The sequence below is a fragment of the Fundulus heteroclitus genome, chromosome 2, assembly GCF_011125445.2.
Source record: "Fundulus heteroclitus isolate FHET01 chromosome 2, MU-UCD_Fhet_4.1, whole genome shotgun sequence".
In the NCBI taxonomy this organism is placed as follows: Eukaryota; Metazoa; Chordata; class Actinopteri; order Cyprinodontiformes; family Fundulidae; genus Fundulus; species Fundulus heteroclitus.
The window spans coordinates 24,916,704-24,935,710 of NC_046362.1; the positions used below are offsets into that span (position 1 = coordinate 24,916,704).

The 19,007-nt window shown below is 38.8% G+C and overlaps 1 protein-coding gene across 1 annotated transcript in view; it reads left to right on the forward strand.

Annotated features, from left to right (window-relative positions):
• trim44 (tripartite motif containing 44) overlaps window positions 1–14,502 on the forward strand; it is an 85,000-nt gene extending 70,498 nt beyond the window's left edge. Inside the window, exon 6 of the mRNA XM_012853269.3 lies at window positions 11,692–14,502. Within this exon, the coding sequence (XP_012708723.2) occupies window positions 11,692–11,776 (85 nt within the window). The 3' untranslated portion in view covers window positions 11,777–14,502. The remainder of the gene's footprint in view (window positions 1–11,691) is intronic.
• The last annotated feature ends 4,505 nt before the right edge of the window (window positions 14,503–19,007 follow it).

A 19,007-nucleotide genomic window follows, 5' to 3' on the forward strand; every position in this document is an offset into this window, starting at 1 on the left:
AAAAGGCTTTTTATGGAACAACACCCCATTGTAGGAGAAAGAAGTCATGCAAGACAGGTAATGCAAGTTTAATTTTGATGATCTCTGATCACTAGATAGTGTAATGCTTTAAGTATGAGCCAATTACCAGTATCAAAGCCTGTTACATTATTTATACAATTTAAAGTCATTTTAATGATGTTTCAAAACATATAGCAGAGTGACAACTGTTCAATCTGGGTGCATAAAGCAAAGGGGAGCGCAGCATTGCCTCACCTACTGTACAGGTGCTGCTGCACACTGCGAGGCAGCTGTCTAAAAGATGGCTACTACACTTTTTTTTCCTTCCTTACAAGAAAAAAATGGCAGTTAGGAAAGGCTTCCAGTTGCAAAAAAAAAAAAAAAAAAAACATAGATCATAATGGTACGCAAACTAAGGCTACGTTCACACTGAAGGTCTTGATGCTCAATTCCGATTTTTTTTTTTTTTTTTTTGGCTGAAATCAGATTTTATTTTATTTTTATTTTTTATTTTTTTAAGGTGTCCTTTCATACTACTATAAAATGTAATCGGCATCATACTGCTGTCTTAACTGTTCAAGACCGCAAATGACCTGCATGTGCAAATAAACAGGCAACATCACACAGCAGTGTACTGTTTACAGAAGTAATGATGAATTGTTTCTAGAAGTGTTCATTAAAGTTTTGCTAAAAAGAAACTCCAAAAAATCAAAAATAAAGCAGATACCATCCGACATCACTCTTTTTTATTATTAGAAAGCTGTTAAGCAATGGAAGCCAACAATATATTAAGGCCACATCACAGTAAGATAAATTAAGGTAAGAAGAAAGCAGCACAGCTATTGAAAATGGTCTTTTGGGGAGCACTAACTGCTACTGCTGTGTGGTTGTGTAGTTGGAGCAAGGAGAGTGTCGTGAAAGATGGATAAAAGGAGTCATGACAGTTCAGCCTGCATACGCTTTGAAAAAAATTAGATACGTATCAGAATTATTACCACATATGGAAGTGGCACAAAGTATATTATACATTTTTGTTTCAGTTTTTTTTTAATACCTTGAAATTAATGGTGTCACAGAATCTCTTGCCAGTCTTTGCTGAGGTGCTTTTGTTTTCAAGCCTTCATAGAAAATATGACTTTACTCAAATTGATCTGGAAGTCATTTGAGATAGTAAAGCGTATTTTCCTAGAGCATGCAGGTTTCTGTGGTCATTTGGGAAATTCTGTGCTTAAACAGTTATATTTTCTTGGTAATAAAACTCTGTTCAGACCAATATATAAGGCAGAGCTATTGCAAGTGCTGTGTAGTACACCAGGGTGTTGCCGCAGACGTGGGGGCTTTTGAGAAAATCACAGATTTGTCATAAAAATGCCCAGGGAGTTTTGACTCCCCTGTAGATTTTTCCTCACATCTCAAGGTGATAGAACAGTGCTGTGGTTGTTTTCTTTGCCCCAAGGCATGAATCCCCATGCGTCTGCTTTGTGCAGTATTTGTGTGTATGCAGGAATTGCTGCAATAGCGTTTTTAAACCCTTAGGCTTCATTGCTTTTGGTTCTTATAGATATTAAATTGGAGGATCAAAATCATAGCAATAAAAATAAATAATTACAAACCGATGTCTTTGAGGATGTGAAATCAATGCATCGGATGTGTTCCCTGTGCCCCAGTGGTTTGACAGTAAAATAGTAATGAAACTAATAAAATCCTAACTGTGACTCATTCTTCCTGTCGTCCACCTGCTGTACCTCCATATATTGTAGCACCTGTGCCCACACAGCATCCTCTCACTGCGGAATCCTAATGAAGTCTATACTTATCAAATAACCATGGTCACATGTTTTCCTTTCTGCAGTGACAGGACAAAAAAAACTCTCAGCTCTCATACGATCATATATTATAAATGTAAAAAGAAAATAGATGACGTTAACAACGGGAAGTGAACGGAAAAACCTTTACATTATGGTGTCTTGTGATGCAGAAGTTTTTTTTGTCCTTTTTCTGACCTTTCCTACGCGTTATCTTGAGGTGGGTTATTGTTAAGTGTCAGATCCTTAAGTTCAGCACATTTTACCTTTTCCCACAATCTGTGCTGTAAAAATCAAGACATGTTTCATCTTGACATCAGCTCTTATCTTGTCGAAGGGGCTTTGATCTTTTAAGGGGAGGATACAGTCCTGCTTCGAAACTAGTCTTGGAAATGTAAAAAATAGTTTGAGCTAAACATAGCAGTTACAGCTGGTGATGCAACTGTCAGGTGAAAGCACCTGTGTATCCTTCCTGCGTGTAAAATCTGAGCAGATGCATTTTGAAACAGGCAGGGTAACATGTTTTATTATTTTTTTATCATGATTCAGAGAACAAAAAGAACACAGAGATGGTTTGTCCACAACTGCACTGTTCATGAGATTTTTTTATTGTATTACTGAGGTAAACAATCATTACCCGGGGCATTTGTATATATAATATTGTATATGACAGCTGGCTCAGCAGGAGAGTCACGTCTTCATGTTTGGTACCAAGGGTTTAAAAATAGCCCTAAATGGTCTGTGATGATCCATGGGTGCACACCACTGTGCAACCCACACCTTCTAATCCAGTTAAATTCTCATCCTTTTCCTCTCTATGACCTATTTGTCTTCCAGAGACGTTGCAGTTGGGTATAAATTGCACTCTGCAAACGTATTAGTTAGTAAAACTGTTTTCATACATTAGCAAGAAGACAATTAGGCTTTTTAATTTAGAGTACACAAATACAAGGTTGTTAATTATTCTTTTAATTCTGATAAAAGCTCCACAAGCCTTAGTTTATTCTGGAAAAAAAAACTACTAATGCATCATAGTAAATTAGAATATCATTATTTGCTGACAAGCTTTATGGATATGTTTGTCATTGTCCAGCTGGACTTTGCACCTGGCCAAAGTGCCAAAACTATCAATGTGGTTGATTGGCCAAACTGAACTGACCTTAACCCCATTCAGAATATGTGGAATATTGCCAAGATAAAAAATAGAGACAGCAGACCCAACAATACAGACAAGCTGAAAGGTGCTATTAAATCAACTCGGGCTTCCTCAACACCTTAGCAGAGCCACAGGCCAATCTCCTTGATGCCATGGCATATAAATGCAATAAAACTATAAAACTAGCCCTGACCAAGTATGTAGGGCAAAAACAGTTTTATATATTTTATAAATATATATATATATATATATATATATATATATATATATATATATATATATATATATATATATATATATATATATATATAAACGAGATGTCTGATGTTTCTCCAGATCTGTTGGAGCCACTTCTCCAGAGTGGGGGTTACTGCACCGATGACCACGGGCACTGCTGTTGTCTTCACCTTCTAGGCTCTTTCCAGTTCTTCCCTGAGCACTTGGTATTTCTCCAGGACTGTGGGACTGTGCATAAAAATTGATACAAAGATTAATGTAGTTTTTTTTAAAAAAACAATTTGATATTGATATTCTGGCTTTAAATATCGATATACCTCTCGACCTGCAGGGGACGTTATTACATCGCGCCATTACTGTTCACAGCGAGGAAGTGCAAGTGAGACGAATTTGCAGAATTGCCGACAGGATTAAAGAAGTGCCTTTGTCCCTAAAATCAGACGTTCGGGCACATTTTTGGTTTCTGTGATACTTTAAATGCATTGAACATTGAATATTGAATGCATTGTTCAATAAATTGAACATAAATATATTTGGCTGGTTTTGTTGATTGAATGACTTTGAGCATTAATTTGAAAGTAACAAATGTCGATATTGGAGTCAAATCAAGCTGAGAATTATATTGTATCGTGAGCTATGTATCGAGAATCGTATAGAATCGGCTTATCCTAGATAATACCCAGCCCTATTCTCCATATTTTCATGCTCTTTTTTCCTGATGTTTCCATCACTGCTGTTGTTTGCTCAAACCCTGTTTTTACCATTGAGCTGACTTCTCAGAGCTTGCCTTACTCGTTGCAGGTATTTGGCTGTTGCTGCTTTCCTTATGGCCCCTTTGTGGTTGTCATTTGCTTGTGGTATTCCAAGGTACTTATAGCTCTCTTCAACATCTGCTATTCTCCCTTCTAGGAGTGAAACCCATCTGTGTGGATTACATTCCCTCTCTATTTGTCACCATCCGGCCACATTTTTCCAGCCCGAATGACATTCCAATGTCCCTGTTGTAGATCCTGATGGTGTGGATCAGCCAGTGAACGTCTCGCTCACTCTTAGCGTACAGCTTAATGTCATCCATGGTGGCTGATAGTGGCCCCATTTCTGAGTCAGTGTCCACAGCCAGACTTTTAGGGAGCACTAACTGCATTATTTGGCTGAGGGGGTTCAGGCCTATGCAGAATAGCAGAGGGGGCAGAGCCTATATACATGCACACACACACACACACACACACACACACACACACATATATATATATATATATATATATATATATATATATATATATATATATATATATATATATATATATATATATATTGTGTGTGTGTGTGTGTATATATATGTATGTGTATAAAGACCTTCCTCTTCTTCCCATAAACACAAATGTGGTGAGAGCAGCGGAACTACAATGAACGGCTAAGTACTAAGCTAACTGCTAACCTAGCCGCTAAGCTAACCGAATACATAAACACTACAAGCCAGCAAGTGGAAATTCAGAAGGAACGAGTATACACACACACTGGCGTAATGTTAGCGCATCAGAATGATTGCCATGTGGGACAACTAATAAATAAGGTCATACCCCCAGAACTTGGGGGACAGAGGAAAGTGAGTATATAATGTGTATGGGTGAGAGTAGGAACTAAATTCTGACAAATGCATGGCCTTCGAACTGAACAGCAAAGATTGGTTTTAGTTTTTACAGACCTGCAGCTCCCATAGAGAATGATTTTTTTAACCTCCTTTTTGTGAAAACATTTACTACTTTCAGGATGGAAGGACAATTTTACTCAGTATAACAAGTGTTTCTGAACAGGATTACCTATTATAGCTTTAAACAATGAAACTGTGAAGGAGATCTCTTTTATACAAATTATCAAACACTCAAGCTTTGAAAGTGAAATGGACTAAACTTAAACAGAGCTTATCTAGACATACCAACAACTGAATGTGCTTTTTCACTGGTCTCATTCACCCTGTCGCACTAACATCACTTGTTTATTAACACAGCCATATACAGATTGATCAGACTCTCTATTTTAGGTGCCATTCCCAGGTCCACATCAACATGTGTCAGGGGTAATGTGGGATTGAACACCCAAATTTCTGGTTGCAAGATAATTAGTATCCCCACTAAATCATAGCCGCCCCAAAGAAACTTAACCTTTTTTTTTCAGGATCATTCCTTGATATTATTTTTGTGCTCCACATCCTGATAATTATCTACCTGAAACACATCTTAATGAACCTTTTTTTCGTCTTCAGTTCTTCTCAGACACGCCTCTGTCATTACTTTCCTTTCTTTGGTGTTTTCCTTCTTATTAGCGTACAACTATAAGTGGAACTCTAGCTTTCAAGGTAATCATAGTTCAAAGTGTTGGGGAAATCACAGAGGTTTACCAGATGAAAGGTCTCTGTGGGGCAATCTCTAAATGACGTATACCTAAAACAGGCATTGATGAAACAAAATATCTGCAATAATAGAAGATGGGAATCGACTGAACAGAGTGCATGAGAGACAGAGGCATGCAAATATCGCCAGCATATCATTGAAGCTTTAACATCAAAGATTATTTCAATAGCCTGCATATTTTTGTACAGACGTGACAAAGAATTTTGTGGCCGACTTCCAATGACCAGGTTTTGTAAATGATTGACCCATTGACGGCAGTTTTATTCTTTTAAGCTACAGTAGGTAACTTTTGTATAAATATATTTTTAAACATATTTGTTAAAACTGTCACTATATCCTGACAGTAAAATATAAGACAATCTGTGAAAAACAGTCAAGTGCCTCTGGCTCTGATTGGTTGTTAGCAGTGTCGATCACTCTTGTGTTTGCGCCGCTAACATCATCATTCAAGCTTGACGTTGCTGGTGGTCTGCAGCTGTGCGAAGAAATGGCAGAGAAATAACCTGCTTTACAGGAAAGCTGCCAATTTCTTAAGTGCCACTGTTTAAAAACAAAGCTATAAAGGATATAAAAATCTTGCAAAAGTACAAACTGTTGTGCTCATTTTGGTTTTAAAGGTATATAGCCACATTATATGCTTTAAAAAAAGTCTAAAAACTGTTTGATCATGATAAAATAAGGATATATACACCAAGAATTCATCCTGATAGATTGATGGTCCTTTTTGAAGCTAAATATAGCCCCAGAATGGGTGCGATGAGCAGATATGAACAGACATGGGGCCATCTAACTGCAGTATTGCAATTAGAGAGATGCTAATAGCCCTTAGCTGCTTTCTTGTTTTATTTCCTACGGCACAGTGACGCACTTCTGTTTTATCTTAAATAAACACGATAGGCTTTATTTACTAACAAATTGAGAAAAAACGAATCATAAATCACCAAAATAACAACTAATACACCAGCAGAACTTTACAATATTTCCTAAAAACCTTGTATGCAACCAGAGTGAGCTACAGACTTATAAATAAAAAAAGTCAAATAAGGTGAATATGCACCTTTAAGACAGCAATTCTTAATGCTACACTGCCAGACATGACACAATAAAAATACAAGAAAATAGAAGGGAAGAAAAGGTAAAATTGGAGCAGCACAGCAGGCTGTGGGGGAGGAGCTTTGAAGGGAGGGCTTCAGGGAGCAAGGGGGAGGGGCCTATAAGGTGTATCTGTTTAATTTTTCTCAAAACTCCCTACTTCTTACTTTGAATTATTTTTAACAGGATTTTCTTTTCTTTTAAAAACACGATTATGCAGGTAACATTTTAAACTGTGCTTAGCATCTTAAATTACACAATGGTGCGGCTAGCATTACTAAAACATTCCAAGTGAGTATATTTCTTTAATGTTGCACTTTGACCGTGACATAAGCTTTATTCATTTTTTTTGTCTTGAGATTCTTTATCTCAAGAATTATTTAAAAAGATGTTTTGAGAAATTCTTGTTTAAACATGCTTTTCCTTAAAATATGTAGAGATATTAATGTAAATTTGTTTTCAATTATTAATGAAGACGTATTACAGAACGTAAAGTTTATTTCCTCATTATAAGCATCTTACTGATTCTGAAAATACCTAGCTTTGACTTTTCTTCACACAGAACAGCTGTGCATTTGCTAACTGGGTAAAGATCAGATTTCTAGATTTTGACCAGTCAGCCCATGCTTTTGGGCTAGTCAAGCTGAAAGGCAGCTTTCCAGACACTGGACAATTTCTTGGGATGCATCTCTCATTTTAATCTATTTTTTTTTTTGTTGCTGTCTGAGGACAGATATCTGTTTTAGGCTACTGAAGCCATAAGCCAAGTATGCTGCTTCTCAGGAACTTTGGGATAAAAGTTGGCTCTCTTGGGCTGTTTCAGCAACCATAAAGGATGGTTACTAAAAAAAAAAATCATTAGAAAAAAACTTCATAAGGCCTCAGGGCATTAAAGGAATGGGTTCAGCCTTCATATGTGATGGAATATGCAAAAGATGGCATCTCTACTGCCTGGGAATGCAAATTGGAATGGTTATTTTTCCCTCTGGATGATTGCCATGGGGTCTATGTACATGGCCTTATTCTCGTTTAACTTCCTTGCTTAATCAAGAAAAACCTCACTCCCCTAGGGGCAATTCCCAGTTTGCTCTTCAACTCCTCCTTTTCCTGATCTCTCCATCTTTATACACATAGACACGCACACACCTCAGAGGCTCATAAAGCAAATCCAAGCTACTGCAGTATGATTATTCATATGGCAATGAGGCTGGATTGAGCCAGCTAGGCTGCCACAGCGTGATAGGAGGGTTTCCGGATGATGACTTAAGAGTACTGCATTTTCTCACTCAAGAATAGGGAATTCAAACTTAATCAGGGCAAGCACCCATCCATTCTCTGTTTTTCAGCGGGCTCGACAGGGTTGAGGCCAAATTGAAAATAGAAAGAGGGAGACAAAAGTCAAAGTCTAGGCGGCGTCATGCACACTCCTACCCTTTTGTTTTCTTTACCACGAGCTTGAGGTTTTCTCCCATGAGCGATGGGTTTCTCTTAGGGCAATCAGAGAAACGTTTCTGTTTCGCTCGAAGAGGAGACATTAGTAAGATTAGCTTTCTTCCACTCGATCAGACCTATCTAGACCCTTATCTTTTTCTCATTCCTTGTCGCGCACACTCTCACAGTGTTCCAGATTTCTACACACAATGGCCGCCGCCCATCCATCACCCCGGAGGGCATCAGGTATGTTTCAGGGAAGTCCCAGCTAGTCCTTCGGTCAGGCTCACAGCCGTCAGCTCTCCTCTTTTTTCCCCCCAGGCCATGGTCACATCAGGAGGAGAAGGCAATGATGGTTTCTGATCAATAAAACATCGACTGCATTAAAGCTCATGAATAACTCATAGAGGGAAGGAACCCAGTCATTGGGACACACACACACGGGGAAATTGGCTTTTATTTAGGACAGAGAAAATGAACAGACACAAAAAGAGAGTCAAGCAGAGACCTTAACTTGAAAGAGGTTTATCAGCCACTGACTGACACTTTGTTGTATGCTAAAGCTCTCTTTTTCTACTCCACTACCTATCAAATATCCAGCTTTTTTATCTCAAGTAAAGGGTCTTTTTCTTGTGTGAATGACAAAAAAATGTCTTACATCCCTGTGTCCTAAGGCTTAGGAGAGACTGCTTGGATATAATTAGCTTATTTGCCTCCATTTGCTTTAGGTTATGCCATGATTTTATGTGTAATTACTTTTTTCTTCTTCTTCCCTGAAGAACAGAAGAACTGATTTGGTTGTTAGGAGATCCAGGAAGAAAATGCCAGTCACACGTGAAATTTGCTAGGGTTTTACCAAAGAACGTCACCTCAGACAGAATGAAGCTTTGTATGAGAATAAGCAACAACTCAAAGCAGGCTTTTGTGAGTGGCTTTGTAGCTACTTTAAGTTTCAAATAGTTTGCAGTGAAAATGGAATGGAAGGGAGTATAGCTTGCAACATTGACATGGATAAGGATTCACAGCCTTGTAATTAATTGTATTCTTGCAGATTGTGTAGCCCTACTGTTTTCATCCTTTATTTGCATATATACATACTTAAGTTGTGCAGTTATTTATTTTATCTTTGATGCCCAGGATTTACATCTATATATTTCTATGTCAAACTTAGACATATTCTTTTGGGATTTTATATGAAACACAAATAGTAAGACACAACTGGGTTAAAGAAAAAGGATACACATATTTCTTTTTCTACTAACAAAAATAGTATCTGCTCATTGCATTTGTATTCATGCCTGTTTACTTATGTACCCTAAAACCCAATACAACCCATGTCCTTAGTAGATAAAGTCCACCTGTTTCTGATCGACACCAGTGACCATTGTTAAACATGAAATTAGAGAGGCACCCTTCTGCTGTCGCAGGACAGCGGCACTTTTTACAGTTAACGTGGGAAGTTCACTCCGAAGGTTTTGGACGTTATGATATGCTGAGAATGAGAGAAAGGTAAGGAAACCTAAACCTACGGTCAGTGGATTTAATACCTAAACCTAATTTAATACTTGCGGTTTATTGTCTCCCTTGAGGGCTAACCCTATCGTTGATGGATGAGAAACTTAAACCTGAGTTCAGCGGATTTTTGTTAAAGTCATGAAGAACATGAATTACAGTCAGGTGATCAGGGATGTCCAAACAGTCAACATTTCGAGAGCGACTTTTGGCGATTTCGTTACACTTCCGGTGTGTTCTTCCAGCATCAATTGTAAAAATGGCAGCGCTCTGTAACTGCAGCAGGGTACTCTTGTGAACTTGTGAAGAAGTATTAAGCGGCTATTTAGATCATAAATGGTCTCCCACGCATTGTACATCTTACAGAGCACAGTTCAATTAATCATCCAAAAATGGAGAGAATATATCAGACTTGCAAGGTGGTCTGATCAGGGAACACCAAATTTTGGTAACAGTTTTGCCCTACATGCAGAACACTGTGTTGCATTAAATTATCCCCCTAAAAACACTACCTTGAAAGACAGCGGTGGCGGTGGCGTCATTACCGTTGGAATGCTTCTCTTCAGAATAGACAGAAAAGCTAGTCAGAGTTCATGGGAAGATGGATAGAGCTAAATACAGTGTAATACAGGTAAGGCTGCAAAGGGCTGAGACAGAGGTTCACCTTCCAGCAGGACAAGGAGGCTAAAAGTGCAGCCAGAGATACAATGGAGGGGTTTTGATCAAAATATATTCATGGGTTGGATAGCCCAGTCAAAGTCCAGACATAAATCCAATTGAGAACTCTGACTTAAAAATGGATGTTCACAGACACGTTCCATCCAACCTGACTGAGCCTGAATGATTTTGTAAGTAAATATCTGCACAAATCTAGTAATGTGTATAGCTGGCACACATACCCTAGAAGACCTAGGGGCTGAGCGCACATGAATCCCACAGTTTTCAGATTTTATTGTAAAACCTCGTGTCTTTTTTTCTTTCAATTCACAATTATTCTGGACCGAGTGTTGGCCTGTCACATAAAATCCCAGTAAAACACACTGAGGTGTGTGATTGTACTGTAACATGTGGAGAAGTCGACGCAGCATGAATGCTTTTCCAAGATGTCTCAGTTTTAATAACACCTGAAAGTACTTGACCCCTGACGATATAGAAATTTGAGAGGTTATGCCTATAGGAGGGCTTCAGTTCTCAGCATTCCTTAATGTGTCTTCCTCCTCTGGAGATGCTAATTGTAGGCTTGACTGGGATGAGTCTCTCTTTCAAAATGTATAATAAATGATGGGAAACTTCTCTTTTTCTGCCAGCAGATATATGTAGCACACGAATGCTCAGTGAGGAGGACTCAGAAAACCTTTTAGCTTTCCTGCGTTCTCTGAAATTATGTTTTATATGGTTCATCTTGTAAGAATTCACAAATGACTCGACAAAGCTACTCTTCAAAAACTGTTGAAACATTTAAAAACCAAGTTGAATGGCATCTAACTAGAATTTTCATTAAATTGGATTTTTTCTTAAACAGCATTACCATCATAAAGTGAATAAGAAAGTGTTTAGAAAAACCTAGTGACATGTACTCTTTTTGAAGGTGGAATACACTGTTGCAGATTTAATTGGAAAATATTGATGGCTGAAGGGAGAAATTCCTGGAGAGTTACCTTTCATGGAGCGGCAGAGCTCTGCCGCCATCCCCGCACTGTCCAATTAGAGCGTATGATTAGTGGAGACGGTCTCAAGTGAAATTGAATCTATCAGCCCGGCTCAGACTACCACAGGTCCCTGCAATTCAGCTATCACTTTGTCTCTGTCGCACTAATATAGCCCTGACTGAATGAATGATTTCTACTTAAGGCGACGCTTGATTGAAGCTGATTACATTTCGCAAAGGTTTATTATATTTCCATAATTCGTCTGCATGGAGCTGGAGTTTGTGTGTTTGTGCTGCACGCAGGTGGCTGTGAAAGAAGAAGAAGGAAAAAAAAAAAGAAAACAGCTGGAGTGCTGCTTCCTATGTGATGTTTATCCATTTTATTTTTTATCCTTCCAGGTTGCCGGAGCCAAGGGCAAACCCCATGGACCCGCGGGATTTGGAAGACAATGATTCTGGCCCGTCCATGGACCACGCCCCGTGATGTGAGCCGAGCAGACTCCCCCGTGCATCCACCTGTCCTTCACGATCTGCTTCAGCCCGCTGACAGCCCAGTTGAGCCGTCAGGCCGGCCCCTTCACTGTCAGTCATTTCTGCGCACCCCCTCCTTTTTTTTTTTTTTTTCCCTGGCAGTGACCTTGAAAGAAAGCTGCAGTGACAAATATGGATGGCCACATCTTTTCCACACTCAAAACTTTCCTAATTCCTCACTTGCTACGAACTTTCTTTAATTGAAGCACTCAAGCTATGTGCAATCAATTACCATCAGGCTCAATTTCCACAGCCAGCCAGATCTTTTGGCTTACTGGTGAGAGAGGAGCTGGGTAAGGCAGCTGTGCGAAGCATCTGTTAAGCTCAACAGATGTTAGGAAAACAAAAGTATGTGACACAGTGGTTTACACTCCTCATTTATTTGGAGTATAATTATGGTTCTGCCGATTAGACTCCACCGATCTGCCTTAAATCTTCAAGAGATTATTTTACATCCAGAGGTGCACTAATCCGGCTTTGTCTGGACGATGCCGATTTACGGCGTTCTTTGAGGTCTGGCATGCTGGTTCCAATTTTTACTCCACCCAATTATTTTTTATTTTTTTTATTTTAAGGAGCATACAGCAGATTAAAAAAAAAGAATTAAAAACGTGCTGTTGGTTCTTTCTGAATTCGACATAATCACGAAGAAGTGAGATCACATATTTACATACACTAGAAAATAAATGCATAACTTTTTTTTTCTCACTGATATTAATCTATATCAGATGAAGATTTTCCTCTTTTACCAAGATTATTTATGTTTGCTAAATAACAAGCAAGATTTTAGAGATTTTCTTCATTTTTTTACTGTCTTAACATTCAGAAATGAACAAAAATCTTTGCATGTGGTAGAATTGCCTTTTAAACTGTATCACTTGGGTCAGATCCTTTGGGTGTCCTTTCTCACAGTAGTTTGCTGGAGTTTTGGCACATCAGCTCTGTACACAATTTTTAATGGTACTAAGATGTGGCTATGTGGTGACAACTCCAAAAACTCTGACTTTACTCTCCCTAATCCACTTTGTAACTTAATTTGGTTGACCCATTTGTGCCCAGGATTTAATTTCCTGGCCAATGTCTTGTGAGAATGCTTTAGTATTTCTATAAAAACAAGTAGAAGATTAATTTCAATGTGAATAATATGCAATGAAGCAGCACATTTAAGGGTTGTCTAATGTCAAACAGTGAGTAAAAACCAGTTGCCGTTTTATACAGTGTATGTAAATATTTATTTTTCAGCTGTATTCATCAAAGCATATGTCCTTAATTGAAATGAGCCAGTCCATGTGTACCAAATTTCTAAAGCGTCAGCATTTTCCACCACATCTTTATCATGGTTTAATGTCTTTTGGTTTAGAAGTCGGAGAAGTGCCAGAGTCACTGGCATTTTCTTCAGCTTTATGGGACCTAGAGAAAGGCAGTTCAGCTGGCCGAAAGAAGGCCATTTTGTCCTTACGTACACAAAAGACAAATTTAACAGACCAGGAGTATTTCCAGTAATAATACGGAAACTAAAGGAGCATCACCATCAATAATTATGGCTGGCTTATATTAAATGAGAACAAAAATAGCCTGTAAGAGAAATTAGATGTTTTAAACGTTGCTGGGAATCCTGTAAAACCTGTATGTTTTTATTCAAGGACTTCATAACAAGAGGGTCTCAGGCAGGTCCTTGGCCAATCCCTAGCCTTCACCTAATTTTTATTCTACTCTAAAACAAACGGCATCAAAGTAAATGATATTTGTCGATGATTTTTTTTGTCCAAAATGGTGAAAGTTCTTTATTGTAATGCATTTCATTACCTGGGGAAAATGTTTTGATTTTGAACTATTTTACTTGCCAGTCACCGATAAGAGCTGATCAAGGAAAAATCTGGCCAATTTAATGGTGAAACTCTATTACATCAGCGTTCAGGGGGCGTTAACTTTGATTGGACAAAGGGAAAAGGCAACAACGGCGGTGTGTCGTTCTCCGCCATACTGTGGCATTCACCTCTCTATTAGCTGTTTATGAAAGCTTTTCGATTTGTTTCACACTTCCTCCTGTGTTTCTCGGATGTTTTATCACAACCAGGGTATAGTCTGACATCTATTGATTAGTAAATGTTGCTGAGTCTTTATTGGATAAAAATCAAACTTCTATTTAACTGTGCAAAAACAGCCTTTCTGCATTTATCAGCTCTATAGTGTACTGTAATTTAAAGGCTCATTACTCTCGACCCGTCTGCAGCGTATGACGGATTGCAGTCCAGAGATGCGAATGCACTTTCTACCTTGACCTGCTGAGTCGCAACTATCACTCATGATGTATTGCCACGGTTTTGTGTACATATCAGCAACTTGTTTTGATTGTGATTGATTCTGTTGCCTTAAAATCAGAACTGAGACGCTGTCATTAATGATACGTGGGATGGGTTTTAACAATAAAATGATTTTACTATAGTAGTGCTGCTCAAAGATGCACTGAAGTTGTATATTTCCACTCAAGGTGGTTGTTATTGTGTCACCAGCCGGAAAAAAAAAAAAACCTGCAAGATCTTGTTCTGTATTCTTACTTTGACACCAGACAGGAGTCTGACTGTCTAAGATTTCCTTCTGTTTTATTTTGACGGTTTTGGTTTTAAATCTATAAATAAACGGCCTACTTCTTAGACTGGAGGTAGGAGATGACATTTATGTTTCCATTTTATGAAACATTAGTGTGTTTTATTTGTCTCATGCAAAACCCGGGAAAGGGCAGGAAAAACATCTGTCAACCAAGTTGGTGGTATCAGCGGAAAAAAAAAACCTTACAGCCATGTAAGGGTTTTCTATGATTGATGGAGACAGGAAGAGTGATGAAGTGGCTTAAAGAAGGATTCTGGATGGGGAGAATTTCAAGTTCTTTCTTCATTAAAATTCAAAGCAGCAGCACATGCAGATAGGACTGGGAATAGGAGGTTTAGGAACAGGGGAAGGCAGAGCTTGAGCGATCTTTGGGGTTTCTCTCTCTCTCTTCTCTCTCTCTCTCCCTGTCTCTCTCTCTGTCTGTCTGTCTCACTCTGGCGTTTTCTGTCTCTCTCTCTCCCTCTGCAGATGCATTTAAACAGTCCAAATTATTGCCTCCAAACAAGCCAAAAACAATGTTGATCAACTCCCGAACTCGATCTGAAGGTCTTTGTCTCTCTGTTGCCCATTTTCTTCATCTCTCCTCTTCACATAGACGGACCATCTGGCACACATTAGCACCACACCTGCTCTCTACCTGAGCTGCTTCATCCAGCCAAGAACGCCCTCTCAGCCCATAATTGAGAGACCGGCCCTAACATATTGATTCAGGGATACTCATTTAGCCACCGCTCTTTGCTACCTCGGTGGCAACGGACAATTTTGCATTCTCTAGCTATTTTACCTCTTACCTCGTTCTTAGGCGTTCACAGGCTTGCACCCTGCGGAACCAGCCCTGAAACATTTAAACCCTCTTTGTTGTACAATAAAGAATCAGTTACGTAGAACATGTCTGACAGATGTAACATAGGGTAAAAGATCAACAGGTTATGCTATGACCTAAACATATTCACTAAATCGTGAGAAAAAAAAGTAACTGAACTAAATTAGTCTGCAAAGGTTACAGTGGTATTTCTGCAGCTTAGGTACTGCAGTAAATCCCACTTAGAGCCACAATGTATGAATGGAGAAAACATAACGAGTCCATTTTCTCTTTATTTACGTATTTGTTGCACTTATTCGTAATGAATGCATCAAAACATTTTGTTGAACAGATCCAGTTTACATCCAGAAATATGTCATCACTTCAGTCAATTCATATAGATAGAGTTAAAGTCAGTTATGTTGCAACTCAATCTTAGTAAGGAAAAAAAAAACACGCGGCTAAGTTCAGTTTGTAATGTCGATTGAAAAAGTTTACTGTCTAAGAAAACTAAGGTGAATTGCATGAAGTGACTGAGTTTGCAGCAATTCCTTATACAGAACAGTTGACAGGAAAACATCCTTTTAACACGAAGAGACCTCCAGTACAGCCTTGCTCAGTGTGACTGCCAGTCTACTAGGACCACCAGCAGCGTTTGAGACTACAGGAGTACTTTCTATGTTAAAGAAAAAATAACGAGGCAATGGCCACAGTAGCTCCTTTACTGATTTCATCTAGGACAAGGGTCTGTAACCTGCGGCTCACGAGCCACCAGTGGCTCTTTGGATCTTACAATGGCTCTTAATAGCTTTTGGCCAAAAATGATAAAGAGCCAACTAATGTTTTATCCTCTTTCTGCAAAGGTTTTATGTTTTTCTTTATTTTAAAACCTGAAAATAGAATATAAATTGGTGGATCTTTACAAAAGGACAGCAAAAATCCTACAGTAGATATTTATCCAAAGGTCATGTAACAAGTGGCTCTAAATGACTTTTATGTTGCTAGACTGAGGTCATACATGGCTATTTGGATTGTAAAGGTTGCAGGCCCCTGATCTAGGACATAAACTAAACTGAACAGATATGCTCTGTGCTAGTAGTAAAATCTATGAGATGAAAGACTCAGTCCATAAAGCTATTCCTACCAAGGCCTCCTTCAGTTGCTTCGTCCAGGAAAGAGAGGGTAAGGACGGGGTCAAGTGTATCGTCTACAGAAAGAGAACACGAAGTTATCGGCAGTAGGAAGGTGTTACAGCTAAACAGAAGTAGGAGGCCAGGTGTAACTTTTAACAGAGAGGAGAGAAAGAACATAAAGTTAATCTCACATTAGCTGCAAATAAGGCATAATTGGAGAGTAGTGGAAGAAAATAGTGTGGAGAAAAAGTGGTCAGTCTGTAGTTATAAGCCTATAGCTGCATAACTATAGAGATAGCTCTGGGTTGCCTAAGCCACTAACTGTAATTTTGATCAGTAATCACAGTTTTATGCAACATTTTGTGGACTTATGACACAAAATTGTAGAAGGTATGCATCTTGCCACATCTGGCGGGGGGGGGGGGAAATCTAATAAAACGACGTCTCAGAAATAGAACGTCGTCCCAACAGTCAAACATGCTGGTGATGGTAATGTGAAAGTCTGGGGCTGCCTTGCCGTCTCGGGACCTGGATGATTTATTGTAATCTGTAGAACAATAAATTCTGCTCTGTACCAGAAAATCCTGAAGGAGAACGTCCTGCCAGCAGTTTGGGTTTTAGCTGAAGGGTACTTGGGTTATAAGGATATGAAGCGTATCTGCATATCCACTTCTGAATGGCTCTCAAAATAGCAAAATAAAGATTTTTGTTGGCCTAGTCAAATTCTGGACTTAAATCCAATTCAGATGCTGTGGCATGAGCTTAAGTAGGCTGTTCATACTTGCACATTAGGTTTAGGAGGCAAGTTTCACATAAGGCCTGCTTGGTTTATATTTATATAATCTTTTTTTTCTATGATACTGAATGATATTACCATATAAAAAAATGTTTTTGTTATTTACTGTGATTTTCTCTGATATTATTGATTTGAAAATCTGAATCTTTCAAGTGTGACAAATAAAAGAAAAAGCAAAAGACATCTAAAAGGGGAGGAATACTTTGCCGCAGCTTTCGCCACGCACGTGTGCCTTCAAAAAAGAGAATAATCATCCACTCCTTATGTTCATTTCTTATTCCCAAGGCAATAATAAGACGCCTGGAGGTGGGGGCAATGTGCCTGTTGTCAGTGGAGGAAATGGAGTGAAGGAGATTGTCTGATCTCATTTAGGCAGCGCGACCACAAGGTTGTGTTCTTTTTCTCTCCACACCCAATTACACCTGCTCTTCCAGGTCCACACCACTGAGCATGTTCACACGGAGGCACGAGGATGTGCAAATAAACAGAAGCGCAGCCTTAAGACCTTCCACTCTCCTGACGGGGCCAAAAAGGACTATTTGTGTATTTGTATTGACATAAATTAATTGCTTCATGGCTTGTGAGATTGAATTAGCTACGTGACACGCTTGCTAGTGGTGATGCAGCTTTGATTGCCGCCGTTAATAGAGCCTGTTTCTCCGGCACACCTTTTAGGAAGGACGGTTGGAGTCTGCGGCTTCACGTTTATGACACACCTCTATGATTCTGTTTATTGGAATAAAAGAGACGGACAAGATGCAGATTTCTTTACCGAAAACACACATGCTTACATGGATGCGTTGTTTGCCTGTACAGTGTATTCATGTGGAAAAAAAACCAAAAAAAAACCAGCTTGTTTGCAGTGAGCCATACCCGCACAATCTCTTGGACTGCATGTTCTTGTATCAGTCAAGAAAATGTATTGCTTGGCTGACAGGTAATGTGCTTTCTTATTTTAGTTTTCCCCCTGGTCTCTTCACATTTACACAAACACACAGAAAAATCAATGTAATAGTCGTTACTGTCGGGATTTAAGCCCAGATTTTTTGGAGTCATCTGCCATGGGGTTGCAGTAAGAACAACCACTGGCGGTCACGCTGAAATACCTGCCTTAATTTATTGTGACAGATAAAACTTGCCATTATATTTAAATGTAACTTTTATTTTGTAGGGGTTTCCAATCTGCGCCATGTGTTTTACTTCTGAAATGGAAGGTGTGTGGAAAAAGGAGCATAGAGACGAGCACTGTGAAAATCTCAGAAATAAATAAGAAGATGAAACTCAAAATTCAAGATATCGGCATACTTTTTAAAAAAAATAAAATTTCACCAAACCTGAATCTAAAACAGTAACATCTACAGTAGAAATATGAACGTGCTCTTTATGTTTCAGTTTAATTATTTTATTTGTTGGAACATAATGTATTTGGGTATTAAAAATGGGACAGTAACCCATCTGCTGTGTGGTGTGAGGGAAAACTCAAGTTCACCCTTACTTTTTTGTTTTTTAATGGAATTAAGATGGCATCCAGGTGGCCCTGATCCAATAAACTTGATTAACCTACCATCAATTAGTGTAATCACCTCTGTAATAGCTTAATTTTACCAGTCCGTGTAAAAAGGAGAAGCAAAGGGCATCAGCAATGATTTTAGAGAAGCAGTCCTTAGTACCCATAAATGATGGCAATGGTAGGAGGCCAGTTTCTAACAAACAGGCCTCGGTTATTCTGATCCAGATTATTCAACAAGTGGATTTTTATCAGCCCTGGTGTATTCATCACAAATGAAGATCACGCGTTGCTCTTAAAATCTGCACATAAAGCTTGTTTTTTCAGGGTCTACCA